We start from the raw sequence: 15,509 nt of genomic DNA, 5'->3' as shown, positions 1-15,509 counted from the left end.
TATACCTGCCTTGCACTCTACACCTTGCATTTGTTAACTTGCACTGCATTTTTATCACTCTTTAATTAATATTTTTTTGTTTTTATCAGTATACTGCTGGAGTATGTGAATTTCCCCTTGGGGATTAATAAAGTATCTGTCTGTTTGTCTAATAATTACTTGACACTCAAAAATTCTATACAAAGACATTTTAAACATAAATCAAATGTACCAATCCACTTTCACGTCATGCGTAGTGCCTTACTCTTGAATATTTACTCAGGTAGGTTTTTTCTGAGGGCCTGGAAACAATTTGAACAGGAAAGGCTTTGTTGTGAAACTCAGATTTAACCTCTGTCATATAAGTGATTAAAACTGTGTGAATGAAATAGTTCAAGTGCTATGTAGAAAAAAAAAATCTCTTGCCTGTCATGACCACCCATTTAAATTGGGAGGAGGATCTCATATTTCAAAAGGGTAATCAATGTTATTCCTAATACTGTGCACTTTTATGATTTTATGCAGTTTGAGATGTGCCTAAGTCAGATGTGAGCAAAATGTTTTTTTATTTCAAAAGTGAAAAAAAGTATTGCTATTACCTCAGATTATGTTCAGTTTTAGCTTTCTTGTTTTTTTAATACATTTTAATGTGCCTGTGTCAGATGTGACCAAATTTAAAAGGGAAACGATGAATAAATATTACTAGTTTTTAAATACATTCATTTGTGTTGGTTTAAAATGTGTTATTACCTGCTGTTTACTAGCTGTTGAAAATGGCTGGCCCAGCTACATTTCTTGGTTTGAAAATCTGGTCCAACTGAAATTGTAATTGAATAGCCCTGCTGTAGAGCTCAGCTCCTGCCGGGACTTTTTAGATAATTACCTTTGACAGGGCTGCACAAATAAAACACATCAGCAATATGGCCAAGGCTGGTTACCTCAGCTACAATACGTTAGCAGAGGCCAGACAAATTCCTATGTCATCATTGCTCATCATTACCCCTGAAAGAGCCGCACAACTAGACTACTCAGGCTTCACTTCAGTATAACTAAGATAGAGATGGATGTGTAATTCAAAGTTCTTTAAAAGTGTGTAACATGTTGCACCATTTGTCCTCTTAATTGGGGTGCACATTAATTTTGAGGAGGCACTGTACCTTCATGCTTGGACAGCATGATGTGGTGTTATGGTTTCAGCACTGCCAACGTCCCCCATACAAACACTGCCTTCTCATATTAAAAACTGTGTGTAATCTGTGTCTCTCAAAATCCATATAATGTCTGTAACGTCTGCCTCAAGAAAATAAAGGTGATTTCTTTTAACCTGTGGATTGATATCAGTCAAAAAGCTGTAAGACCGAATTTCTCTTAAGTTATAGCTAGCTGTCAACCTTAACTTATGTTAAGCTAATTATGAGAGATAAGTTAAACACACCTTCTTCCATGATATACACACACTGATTAATTTTTCTGAGATGAAATTTAAGCATTCTAATAGATAATAACATTTATTTTTAACATTTGCTTTACATGTAGTTTAAATACCCATGATCACTAGTAAATAGTAGTTTCCCCCTATGAGCATTTATAGTATTGTTATAATCTTGGTCACACAGTATAGTCATTTAAACTACAGTACATCTTATCTAAATAATCCTAAAATAAAAATATACACATTATATATTTTGAGTCCTTTTTAAATAAACTAGGAAAACTTAATTTTTATTCCCTCATATTTTGAGTCCTTTTTAAATAAACTAGGAAAACTTAATTTTTATTCCCTCTTACAGGAAGCATTTTGGCTGGTGCTAATCAACTTTCATTAAGCATGTTTGCATCTGTGTTTTTTTTTTTTTTATATAAACAAAGGTTGATAGGTTTTGTTGTTTTTATTATCTAAAAGAGAAAAATGTGTTAACATAAAAATGTCTGTTTCAGTTTCATTTGCATCCCTTTTTGTCACACCTTCATGAATACAAATTAATAACAAGGTTTGTTAATTAATTAAATTAGATTCTTTAAAAACAGGAAAGAGACTCTTGCCACAGATGAAATTCAGAACTACTGCCATAACGTATTGACAAAATTTATTTTACATTGCACCTTTATTTATTTGCAGGCATTCTTAAAGCACTTATAAAGCACCTATATAACTTTATGACAAACTTTGAATAATGGCAGTTTTTGTGATGAGGATTAAAGCAGTACCTCTGTGGTTAATAGCCCAACATGGTCCACACGGTCACATTGTTTGCCTAGTGGTAAACTTATTAAAGTAGAAATCATATAAGCTCTTACCTTTTACGTGTAATTCATCTTTTTTCAGTATTTTAAATTCAATAGTGTGTGTGCCTATAAGCACCATACCTGTTTTACCTAGTAGACCAGTGGTTCTCAAGTTCAGTCTTGCTGGATCCCTAAAGCTGCCGGTTTTAATTCCAATGGGTCTAACATTCATTTTGCATTAGTCTTCCTTTTGAGTGATTTTATCCTTTTCTAGAAAATTTTTAAATATTTGTATTTTTGCTAAATGTTTAAATGCTCAAGTTTTGTGTGACATTTTTTTTTTTTTAAATTTTTGCCTTTTTCTATAGAGTTTGCTCTAAGTGTGTCCGAATGACAAAAAGGAGCAGTTAATTCTGTGCTATATTCACTTGTCTGCTCTTTTGTTACAAACATTTCTTAATGATAAGTCCTAACATTTCTATACTTCATACACTAGGTGAGCGATTTTTAGGTTTAACTTGCTGTCTTTTATGTTTCAGTGGCTGCAATGGTTTTGTATAGCAAGATAGGCAAATTTGTCACCCATACATAGACATTTATGTTTTGTAATGGTTGCCTATGTGTAAAGTAAATCGTATAGGCCAGAAAATGCAGGGTGTTATTGCTGTGCTGTATATAATGAAGCAGTTTACTTTATATACCAGTTGCGGCGAACCTATGGCACGCTTGCCAAAGGGGGCACTCAGAGCCCTCTCAGTGGGCATGCGCACCGTCGCCCGAGCACAGAGTTCGTTACTATAAAGCCAGAGGAATGCGGGGCCGGGCTGCTCCCTCACCGCTCCCCTCTTCACGCGCGGAGGACGTTTCTCACATCACCGCCCCTCTGCCCAGCAGCCCAATGGGGCGCTTCCTTCCTCTCCTGTCTGGGGTAAGGCGGGCACACATGCTGCTTGAGGGTGCGGCACGGACTGCAGCCTTTTGAGCCTGTGATTCTCGTGGTGGGGTTGGAGGGGATGTGGTATAGCGGGTCCACAGCTCAAAATTGAAAAGGCCAGTTTTAACAGATAATTGCCGCACTCGTGGCTTAAAGGGGGTTATGGTAGAGTGGCCGGAGCGGTTTCCGGGAGCTTTGTGATGTGGGCAGTCCTCGCTTAAGCGCACAGGTGAGGAGTCGTCCGCATCTGTAATTATTGCCGGAGTTGCTAATCGCCACACCTGATCCACGACCGGTAATATATAATGGAAGCTTTGGGGGAGCTTAATAGGGAAGACCTGCGTGAAACACTTGAGAGGATCGAAGGGATGACAAAGGACAGCACAGTTAGTTATGAAAATGAAATCCTTAAAGTGTGGAATTCTCTGCCAAATAATCTTAAGTCAATGAAGGCACTTGAGATTGCTTTCCTTACTTTGTTTGGAACATCTTATGCTTGTGCGCAGCTGTTTTCAGCTTTGAATTAAATCAAATCTGACACCAGAAACAGACTAACAGATGACCTGAGTGCTGCATGTGTTGCTCTCAAGCTTACAAAGTATGAGCCAAGTTTAGACAAATTATTAGCATGCATACAACAGCAAAAAGCACATTAATTGTTCAAAAGCATACCAAATGCAAACTTTTACCTTTCAACAAAAAGTTGTTTGTATCATTGAAAGCTCTGTTATTATGTTTTTCTTTTAAGACAAAAGATGTTAATGCATGAGTTGCTTTTCTAAACTAAAAGCTCAGTAGATAGACAGACAGACAGAGCATCAGTTTTGGCAGTTCAGTCCAATTTATCATCCAGCTGCACTCCCAGGTATTTATAGGTCTGTACCCTCTGCACACACTCACCTCTGATGATCACGGGGTCCATGAGGGGCCTGGGTCTCCTAAAATCCACCACCAGCTCCTTGGTTATGCTGGTGTTCAGTTTTAGGTGGTATTCAGGTTAAATTGCCATGTTGGCACTTTGCGATAAATAAGTGGGTTTTGGATTGCAGTTTGGGCACTTGGTTTCTAAATGGTTCGCCATCACTGTTATATACTGTACATATAAATAAGTAAGCATATTTACATATTCTAAAGATATTATTCTTATGGTGGGCTTTTGTTTTGTCCTGTTTTCAGGAGTATGCAGCAGCTACTGGATTATCCAGAAGATAATGTGGAGGAAACCTTCTGCTTGAATTTTACTGTATGTTTTGACTTTGCGAAATAAATATTTATTTATTTATACCTAATTAACTCAAGGTGGAAGACTTCAAATTAAAATAATTTTTCATTTTATCCCAATGTTTTGTATTTTTAATAGATCACTGTGGAAAATTTTGGTGCAACAGAAGTTAAAGAGCTTGTTCTCAATGGTGCCAACATTTTTGTGAATAATCAAAACAGGTATGGAATATATTTCATTGTTTTATATGAAAATAATATAGTGTCTTTGTACATTAAAAAGTATGTAGAAGGAGAGCATAAAAGTAACATGGTACATCAGCGTTTGATGGTCCTTTTTTTGTAATTGCTTGGTGTTCAAAGTCATGCATTGTGTAATTTGGAGGTTTGAACAAGTCAATTTCTCCTCTCAACCAATTAAAGAGAAAGTCAAGGCCAGTCATTTAAATACTTCAGATGACCCCTGCCCATTACAGATCTAATTAACCTAAAATAACATAAGATTGTAGAGGCGCATCATGCCACAGTCAAAAGAACATGCAAACACATCCAGAGATGAAGTGTTATGTCTATAAAGGTTTAAAGTGACCCATTTAAGCCTCTGGGGCTCCTGCACACCACTTTCCTTTGCTTGTGCATTTAATGTACCCACTTTGGCAAGATTGCAAAGGTTCACTGCTTATACTCGTATCAATTGGCACAATGTGGAAACCTCAAGTTTGGTAAAGTGCCATGGTTTGTCTGAAGAAAACTTTGCCTCTTGAACACATGTAAGCTATCCTGGTAATAACAGGTAACTTGCCAGGTTGTGGGCCATGTGTGAACAAAGCAACAACAACAACAACATTTATTTATGTAGCACATTTTCATACAAAACAATGTAGCTCAAAGTGCTTTACATAATGAAGAGTAGAAGAATAAAAGACACAGAAAGAAAATAAATAAGTCATCATTAATTAACATAGAATAAGAGTCAGGTCCGATGGCCATGGTGGACAGAAAAAACAAAAAAAAATACTACAGACGGCCGGAGAAAAAAATAAAATCTGTAGGGATTCCAGACCATGAGACCACCCAGTCCCCTCTGGGCATTCTACCAAACATAAATGAAGCAGTCCTCTTTGTATTTAGGGTTCTCATGGAAGGACTTGATGATGATGGTCACGTAGACTTCTGGCTTTTAGTTCATCAATGTTGGAGCATCATGATGCTTTGCGCCACCACCACAAAGAAACCGGAAAAAGAAACAGAAGAGAGAGTAGGGGTCAGTATGGAATTTAGAGCCACCATGAATAGTTATTATGATGAATTGAACATACGGAGTATCAGGTTTAAGTTAAAGTGAAGTTATGAAAAGGCCATTTTAAAGTAATGTGTTTTCAGCAGAGTTTTAAAGTACTCTACTGTATTAACCTGGCGAATTCCTATTGGCAGGCTATTCCAGATTTTAGGTACATAACAGCAGAAGGCCACCTCACCACTTCTTTTAAGTTTAGCTTTTGGAATTGAAAGGAGACACTCATTTGAGGATCTAAGGTTACGATTTGGAATATAAGGTGTCAGACATTCCAATATATAAAGCACATACAAAGCAGAGTCATAAATCTCAAGAAAGTCAACCTAGCAATTTATGTAGTGAAAATATTTCCTGGGACATTTTTGGTTGTACAGTTTGTGACTTCAACTGAGAAAACTCTTTTGTAGTTCCAAAAAAAATTCAGAAGCACATTATGTATCGAGCCAGAGCAGAAACGATTCTGTTCTAGACAGTATTTTCTTCTCTCAGAAGGAAAGGTTTTACTAGTAATGTAAAACACCATTGTATCCTAATGTATAGTGCATCTCCTAATGTTTAAATATAGTCATGTGAAAAAGAAATTGCACTCTCTTTCTAGTGTACGGAAATAATAAAAAATCATATGGTCCTTAGTAGGTCTTAAAATTACGTAAGTAAAACCTCAGATGAACAACACCACATGACATATTACACTGTGTCATTATTTATTTAACAAAAGTTAAAGGCAAAATGCTGAAGCAGTGCATGAAAAACACCCTTACTGCTGTAATGGGAATTAAGAGGATAAATAGCAACCAGGTGCTGCTAATCAAATGCACTTGATTAAATCAATCATCGGGAAGTTTGACCACCTCTATTAAAGCAGAATTTTTGTTGGTGTGGAACATTTAGGTGTGTATTAACACAGTACCAAGGAAAGAAAGACATCAGCAATGATCTCAGAGAAGCAATTGTTGCTATCCCTCAGTCTTAGAAGGGTTATAAGGCCACTTCCAAACAATCTGAAGTCCGTCATTCCACAGTGAGACAGATTATTCACAAGTGGAAAACATTAAAGACAGTTGCCAGTCTTCCCAGAAGTAGATGTCCCAGCAAAGTCACCTCAAGGTCAGGCCATCCAGTGTTCAGAGAAATTACAAAAAAACCCAAGAGCTACATCTCAGACTCGACGGGCCCAAGTTAGCATGTTAAATGCTAAAGTTCATGATAGTACAATTAGAAAAAAACTGAACAAGTATGTCATGTTTGGAAGGATTGCCAGGAGAATGCCTCTTCTCTCTAAAAAGAACATGACAGGATGGCTTCATAGGTTTGCAAAGTTGCATCTGAATAAACCACAGGACTTCTGTGACAATGTCCTTTGGACTGTTGAGACCAAAGTGGAGATGTTTGACCATAATGCATAGTGCCACATTTTGCAAAAAGCAAACACAGCATATCGGCACAAACAACTCAAAAAAAAAAAGCCAGCTGACAAGCACGGTGGTGGAGGGGTGATAATTTGCGCTTGTTTTGCAACCACAAGACCTGGGTACCTTGTACTCATTGAGTCGACCATGAACTCCTCAGATGTTTATTATTTCCTGATATTTAAAATTATAGAACTGTAAGAAGGTGTACTTTATTTTTCTCATGACTGTAAGTGAAGCAATCTTGGGAAATTTGAATGAATAGCTTAATTGTTTCACAGAGTGTATTTTGTAAAATTAACTCCTTGGAAAGTATATGTTGGGTAGTGATTGAAATAAGTGAGCTACTTTTCGTGTAAACCAAGAAAGAAAGTGTTGAGCCTAGTTCTCATAAACCAACCAGTCAGCTTACTTTTTCCCTCTTTCAAAAGAAATGGAGGCCTCTGATAGCTGAAAAACAGTTATGAGGAATGGAGCATCCATCTGGAGAAAGTGGAGATTGATGGTGTTTTGTGAAATTATAAAACCACAGCAGCATATGAATTTGTTTTTTTACTGCTTCATATTTGGCTTTGCTGTTCTTGTGTCATTGTGATCTGAGTACTGTGTGCTAAATTATAGTTGGGATACAAAAATGGAGTAAATGTAGCACTTGAATAAGCAGTAATGTGGAAAAATCAGGCAAGCATAAGATTTTTACATAGCACTGTATACGGTACTTTCCAAGACCAGCATATACTTTTGCATTTAGTATATTTCTCATAAAATGTATGTAATCTCTCTATTATAATAAAAAAAATCCTGGGACGAGATGAGATGTCACTTTTTCAGAGAGATACTTTCACATATCCGCAAGATGAGACTGTGTCCAGGGCCGGAAATAAAAGACAAAGAATAGACGACAAAGTAGAAAATTACAAAAAATTCAGAAATGTTGGCGCGATACACATGCAGAGCAGGTTAAAGATAATGAAAGTACTAAAATTCGAAAGTCTTCAAGAAATGATAGTGAAGATCGCATTAGTGCAAACAAGCGGAAATTATTACTCTGTGAAATAATGGAACAGCAAAAAGAGATTTAATATATTGTTTGGATTTAAACTTTAACTCAGAGACTTGTAGATCATCTAATTCGTGTTGCCATCAGGGAAAAGTAGTGTTTCTTCCAGAAGAAGAAGAAGCGTATCCGCGAGAATTGAAAGATTTGTTGTTTGATGAAAGTGAAAGTCCACATACAGTGCATCTGGAAAGTATTCATAGTGCATCACTTTTTCCACGTTTTGTTATGTTACAGCCTTATTCCAAAATGGATTAAATTCATTTTTTTCCTCAGAATTCTACACACAACACCCTATAATGACGTGAAAAAAGTTTACTTGAGATTTTTGCAGATTTATTAAAAATAAAAAAATTGAGAAAGCACACGTACATAATTATTCACAGCCTTTGTCATGAAGCTCAAAATTGAGCTCAGGTGCATCCTGTTTCCTGCACCTGTGGGAAATTCAGTTGATTGGACATGATTTTGAAAGGCACACACCTGTCTATATAAGGTCCCACAGTTGACAGTTCATGTCAGAGCACAAACCAAGCATGAAGTCAAAGGAATTGTCTGTAGACCTCAGAGACAGGATTGTCTCAAGGCACAAATCTGGGGAAGGTTACAAAAAAATTTCTGCTGCTTTGAAGGTCCCAATGAGCACAGTGGCCTCCATCATTTGTAAGTGGAAGAAGTTCAAAACCACCAGGACTCTTTCTTAGAGCTGGCCGGCCATCTAAACTGAGCGATTGGGGGAGAAAGGCCTTAGTCAGGGAGGTGACCAAGAACCCAATGATCACTCTGTCAGAGCTCCAGAGGTCCTCTGTGGAGAGAGGAGAACCTTCCAGAAGGACAACCATCTCTGCAGCAACCACCAATCAGGCCTGTATGGTAGAGTGGCCAGATGGAAGCCACTCCTTAGTAAAAGGCACATGGCAGCCCACCTGGAGTTTGCCAAAAGGCACCTGAAGGACTCTCAGACCATGAGAAACAAAATTCTCTGTTCTGATGAGACAAAGATTGAACTCTTTGGTGTGAATGCCAGGCGTCACGTTTGGAGGAAACCAGGCACCCACCGCTCATAATCAGGCCAATACCATCCCTACAGTGAAACGTGGTGGTGGCAGCATCATGCTGTGGGGATGTTTTTCAGCGGCAGGAACTGGGAGACTAGTCAAGATAAAAGGAAAGATGACTGCAGCAATGCACAGAGACATCCTGGATGAAAACCTGCTCCAGAGTGCTGTTGACCTCAGACTGGGGTGACGGTTCATCTTTCAGCAGGACAACAACCCTAAGCACACAGCCAAAATATCAAAGGAGTGGCTTCAGGACAACTCTGTGAATGTCCTTGAATGGCCCAGCCAGAGCCCAGACTTGAATCCGATTGAGCATCTCTGGAGAGATCTTAAAATGGCTGTGCACTGACACTTCCCATCCAACCTGATGGAGCTTGAGAGGTGCTGCAAAGAGGAATGGGCAAAACTGGCCAAGGATAGGTGTGCCAAGCTTGTGGCATCATATTCAAAAAGTCTTGTCGCTGTAATTGCTGCCAAAGGTGCATCGGCAAAGTATTGAGCAAAGGCTGTGAATACTTATGTACATGTGATTTCTCAGATTTTTTATTTTTAATAAATTTGCAAAAACCTCAAGTAAACTTTTTTCACTTTGTCATTATGGGGTGTTGTGTGTAGAATTCTGAGAAAAAAAATGAATTTAATCCATTTTGGAATAAGGCTGTAACATAACAAAATGTGGAAAAAGTGATGCGCTGTGAATACTTTACGGATGCACTGTATGCTAGTGGCAGAGACGCAAAGTGGCTGGCACATACTGCAGGCCATTGGCGAGCAAAGTCCCCTAGTTTTTATACATTTTTATATTTTACATTTCAAAAAATGAAGCAACATAACATAGAGGTACTTATAAAATTTAATATGCAAATGCCAGCCAAATAAATAGTATAAAGTTTGATCAGACATTACTTTGAAGGCAGTGGACAGACTGGGTGTAACAAAAATCAGAATTGTATAAAAAAACATAAGTAAATTATGCTACAGTTTTCTAATATAATAATAAATGTTTTTTTCCTTTTGAATGAAGCTGTATTTATATTTGTTTGTAGGCAAGAATTTGTCGATGCATATGTTGACTATGTGTTTCATGCATCTGTGGCCCACTTGTTTGATGCCTTCAGTGATGGATTCCATAAAGTCTGCGGTGGAAAAGTGCTTCAACTCTTTCAGCCCAGCGAGCTTCAGGCAATGGTGACTGGAAACACCAACTATGACTGGAAGGAGCTTGAGAAGGTAGGTAGCCTACACATGGGGCAGTTTCATGTGACACTTTTTTCCTTGGGAATTAGGGAAGAATTGGGATGATTGTGCTTATCAGCTCAGTGGAAGGAACAGAACACACTGCTTCTGTTAGGGTCCGAAGACCTGACAAGTGCTTGTCTGCAACTGGATGCCTCCCAAGACTTTTTCTGAGTTAAGAGCCAAGCACATAGTACTGATAATTTTCTTTGTAGTATTAAAAACTCATGCTAGTTATGTGCTTGTGTCACATGCAGCTAAATAGTTTTCAGGGAAGCTTGGCTATTTGTGTGTGCAATTTGTAAACAAGTCTTTTCAGTTAACTGAATAATCTATAGAGAATTTGTTGCTCTTGATACCCTCTCTTTGTTTTTTTGTACTGCATTGTCTTAAACTGCTGCCTGTCTTTTCAGTATTTTGAGGCACACATTTTAAACGCCACCAACTGTGCTGTTAACTTGAATTTCTTTCTCCTTGGAGGTTTGGAGTTCTTGATTTTCTTGCAGGGCTCCCTTCTATTAGTTAGTTTGTTCTTTTTCTGCTTTAAGGTACATGAGGTTCATTGATTGGGCCTTTGTCCTTCATTGAACTATAAGGTCTCTGCATTCCAGCTAGTACTGTTAATTTAGTTTGGAAGTGGCAGCTCCGGTTTTTAATGTTTATTTTTTAATGCTGAACAAAAACATTTTATTTTTTGTCTTGCCAGGCCACTGAATATAAGGGAGAATATTGGGCTGAACATCCAACCATCAGGCTCTTCTGGGAAGTGTTCCATGAACTTCCTTTGGAAAAGAAAAAGAAATTCCTTTGTAAGTGCTTTATAATTGTAGTACTGTTGTTAGTATCACAGGTTAAACATTTCGTAGGTGCACGTCTAAAAGAATTTCTGGACATAAAACTTACCATCTTTGTTTGCATATGTGGGTCACGGCATTCAACCCACTGTTCTTTGCACAAAGTTTCTCCATACTATTTTGCATTCAACGCCCTGACTCTCTGCACAGTTTGCTGTGGTACAACCAAATGTTACAGGTCAGGTCTGGTTGGGGAACAGACACCCACCACCTGATGAAACCGCTTGGTTGGCAATCCCTCAAGCAGACACTCAGTCCAGTTCCACCCTTCAGAAATGACCATCTATCTACCACAGCCAGGTGTTATGTAGGCATCCCCTTGGCCTGGTCTAGCCACTCGGGTCTTCAGCAGCATATTTTACTTTAACAGGGCTACTCAGGTGTTATTGTCATCTTTTTAAACCCCTCAAGAATAGCATTATCTTTGTGTTTGGGGGTCTTGATTTTCAGAAATGTTTCTCTTAAACTATGGTTAAGATTAGTGTTGTGGCAGCTTTATCAGGGTCAGATAATGCAACAGAGTGCCCATTAAGACAGTTCCATTAGCTTGGAGCTCCAGTGTTGTGTAGGCTTCATGCTGTAGAGATTTCAGACTCGATTGTTCAGATTCTAATGCCGTCAGGCTGAGACCATGATTCTTGGACATTAAAGTTGGTTTTCTTTTATATATCTATGTACTAGTTGTGCTGCCTGTCTAAGACAAGGCAAAATCTAAGTAATAAATCTATACCTCAGTATCAACGTTTAAAGTGCACCATGCAATGCACATGTTTTCTGTTATCTCGTATGGCATTTGGTAAGGAGTTCATAAAAGCAGTAATGTTTGTGGTGCGCCATCTGTTAAAATGATAAATGCAGTGCATTTCCTTACTAAAAATGATTGTGATTTGCCATCTGTTGGAATGACAGAGACGTATCAACTAGACAGACAGACGCACACACGCTTATCCTAATAAAGCAGTGTTAAGTTTCATTTGTTAACCATACAAAATATAGTTTAAATGTATCATACCTTTCATTTAATACATAGAAAAGTGTTGTGGTAGTGTGGGTTTGAATTCTTTATGCTCCCTATGGCTGAAGGTTATCATGTTGGTTATAAGATGGCTCAATGGTGTTGTATATTAAAGGTGTCTGAGGGTTTATGATACAAGAATAATTGGCTATCTTGTAAATCTGAATGTGTTAATCTGTGAATTCATCCTTTCTGATAAACACCTCCTTGTGTGAGTCGATTTATCAGACCTTTTTTTTTTCTTTATTTTTTTCCCCCATAGTGTTTTTGACAGGAAGTGACCGAATTCCAATCCTTGGCATGAAGAGCTTGAAACTCGTCATCCAGCCGACAGGAGGTGGAGAGCAGTACCTGCCCGTGGCACACACTTGCTTTAACCTTCTTGATCTGCCCAAATACACGGACAAAAGCACACTTCAGACCAAGTTAATACAAGCCATCAATCACTACGAGGGGTTCAGTTTAATATAATAGAAAACAATACAAAGATAAATGTGTTTTGCCTAAAAGCTAGAGACTTCACTTTGCCTTTTTATTGTTTGTCAACTCAAAGGTAGTTATTTTTCTAATGACCACCTGAATCTGCAACAACATAGACTGGAAAAGTGCCTTATGAGGTGCACTAGACGAAGAACAGATGCAGTCGGAGCCTTGGGAAAGGATGTCCCAACCAGAACTGCTCACATGGGGTTCATTGGACTGCCAGAAGTGAAGTATGGACGTGTCTGTATGTCTGTCTGGCCGTTAGCATTCAACATATCATGGGAACCCGGGGACAGGAGCTGCATTGTCAGGCTCTTGTAGATTCTTAATATCTAAATGAAATTGGAAATGGGATTAAGACTTTTTTGTCTTCTTAAAAAAATCATAAAGACATGTTTTGTGCTTTGATAAGCTTTGTTTCCCTTGTTTTTTTTTCTTTAACTATGGGATCTCATATTGAGATACCTCAATAAATCTCTGTACTTTATCTCTGCTATCACTCCATAATAAGTGCTACAGCCTATTGTTAAATGTCATAACGTGTTTCTTTTTATTGTTCATATATTGTAGAGGACCACACACACTGCTGTTTAAACAGACAGATGGTATATTCAATGCTGCGCCAGCACATTTGGAAGTGTCGGCACACTCGATGGTGACGATGAAATGCCACGGCCAGAACACAACATCATAAGGTTTGGAACACTTGGGCTGCGTTTACATTACAAGCCTCATTTTTGCCTCAGATCAGATTTGCCTGTCTTGACAGTACAACTACAAGTGAGTTGCAGCATCCAACTGTAATGTGAATGCAGTCCAAAATGGCACACTTGCGGACATTGATACTTACGGTTTGTGCACAAGTCATCTGTGTCATCAATAACAAAAAAATCATCTTTGAGAGATGACTCATAAAACCAATAAAATGGATGTGTGAGTAGCTACTGAAGGCATCATGTTTTGCTCTGGAGGACAGTAAACAGTTTGTCAGCTGTACGTGATCGGGTTGAGAAGGTGAGGAAAAGCCAGACGGCCAGCTTTTGCCTTTTTTGCAGCTATTGCTGGCACTGCCGCACCAAGAGATGTGTGTGTGTGTACACAAGAAAGGAGCCAGCAATGGTCCTCCACACTGCCAGTTCTGGCTGATGACAGCAGCACTCAGCCCATGTGTATAGGCAAAAAAAAATGTATTCATGTGTCATGGCCACCAATTGGAAACATATCTGATCTAGGACAACAGATAAAGGAGACTCAAATCTGATCTGAAAAGATTGCATTTCTGTGTCCACACAGCCCTGAAAACATCAGATTTTAGTCACTTCAGCCTGGTAATGTGAATGTAGCCTTAGTTTTTTGTTTTTTTCCCTAAACTTTATAAGTTAAGTATTAACACAGTTTATAAGCAGATTAAGATTACCGTGATGATTTGCTGTTAACATTTTTTGTATTTATTTGCAGTGTATTGGTACCAGTTAAACTCCGAGGTTGGTACAGGCATTGGCACTCAATTTTAACCAAGATTCATCATCTTATATATTATTTAAATACACATACTGTACCTGTTGGAAGTTGGTGGTCCCCTCCTCGGGTTGCATTTTTTTTTTTTTTTTTGCCCTGTTAATGAGAAGTCAGTTCTCACTGTCGAAATATGTACTGTTCAAGGAACAATTTTTATACTTCATTTTGTCTTGCCACCCTTCACTGCATTTTTTAGTCTTAAACAGCCACACTTACTGATTTTAATTAGCAATAAGATGCTAACAACAAAGGGGCCAGCAGTTCTCCATCTAACTTGTTTCCATTTCCACCTGTCTGTGTTAATCGTGAACTGTCTGTTTTAAAATAAATATTTGAAGAGAATCTACAGATAAAGTCAAGGACTGAGAATTACTCATCTACTGCAAGATGTTCATGGGAAGAACAAAAGAAACCTGCAATTGAAGAATGACCTGATATGGTGGAATGAAAACACGAATATGCCGTAGAATTAATAAAAAAAAAAAAAAATCTGGCAAGAATTGGCTACTAAGTAAACAATCAGGTTGGAACAAAAGCCAGCTGCCACGATGGCCCCCCAGCACCAACTTTGCAGACCTCCAGTCTAAATTCGACATCCTATCAACTCAAATAGAATGCCTAGAGATGCGTGTTCCATTTTTGTTTTAAATGAGATGATGGGTGAACTCGCTTTCTTGGTTTTTGCTGACAAGAGTGGAATGTGGTGTCGAGTCCTTAGCAGCTCCTTTTGTGCTCTGCTGTCCGTGGGATTTGCTGACCACACCTGCAGACTGTGGAGTTGGCCCGTTTTTCTCCCACCATCATTTCATGTGCTATGACCTTGTACGGCTTGTAAATGTGATAAGGAGGTTGCCGGTTTGTACTCAAGCTAGATTCACTTACTATACAGCTGCTTATCATTTTCTAGAAATAAAAAGCAACTTGGACACATTCAAATTTACATTAACACTCCACTGAAAAAGAGCCAAATGGCAGATGAGAGATGGATATATACAAAAAGACATTTTTTTTTGAGAGGGAGATACTGTCCAGCTTAGAAGTTACAAACAACCTCTTGACCAGATTAAATGTCTTTTCATGTATTTCACACAGTTGACACTTCAGTGCACCTTCTGGTAATGTTGGCATGCCACAATGAATTTCAGCTTTAACCCAAAAGGATGTGGGAAGTTTTGCACCAAGGTGGTGCCATTTCACTTCTGCTGCCAAGCTGACATGT

General features: G+C 38.4%; 1 protein-coding gene across 2 annotated transcripts in view; it reads left to right on the top strand.

Annotated features, from left to right (window-relative positions):
- Nucleotides 1-13,183, top strand: part of herc4 (HECT and RLD domain containing E3 ubiquitin protein ligase 4) — a 136,173-nt gene extending 122,990 nt beyond the window's left edge. For both annotated transcript variants that reach the window (XM_039735140.1, XM_039735133.1), the window contains 5 exons: nucleotides 4,316-4,382; nucleotides 4,500-4,582; nucleotides 10,231-10,414; nucleotides 11,127-11,229; nucleotides 12,552-13,183. In XM_039735140.1, coding sequence (XP_039591074.1) covers nucleotides 4,316-4,382; nucleotides 4,500-4,582; nucleotides 10,231-10,414; nucleotides 11,127-11,229; nucleotides 12,552-12,760 — 646 coding nt within the window. In that variant the 3' untranslated portion in view covers nucleotides 12,761-13,183. The remainder of the gene's footprint in view (nucleotides 1-4,315; nucleotides 4,383-4,499; nucleotides 4,583-10,230; nucleotides 10,415-11,126; nucleotides 11,230-12,551) is intronic.
- The last annotated feature ends 2,326 nt before the right edge of the window (nucleotides 13,184-15,509 follow it).

The sequence above is a fragment of the Polypterus senegalus genome, chromosome 1 (genome assembly GCF_016835505.1).
Source record: "Polypterus senegalus isolate Bchr_013 chromosome 1, ASM1683550v1, whole genome shotgun sequence".
Taxonomy (NCBI): Eukaryota; Metazoa; Chordata; class Cladistia; order Polypteriformes; family Polypteridae; genus Polypterus; species Polypterus senegalus.
Note: the sequence above shows the minus strand (reverse complement) of the source record. Positions and strands in the feature narration are given on the sequence as shown.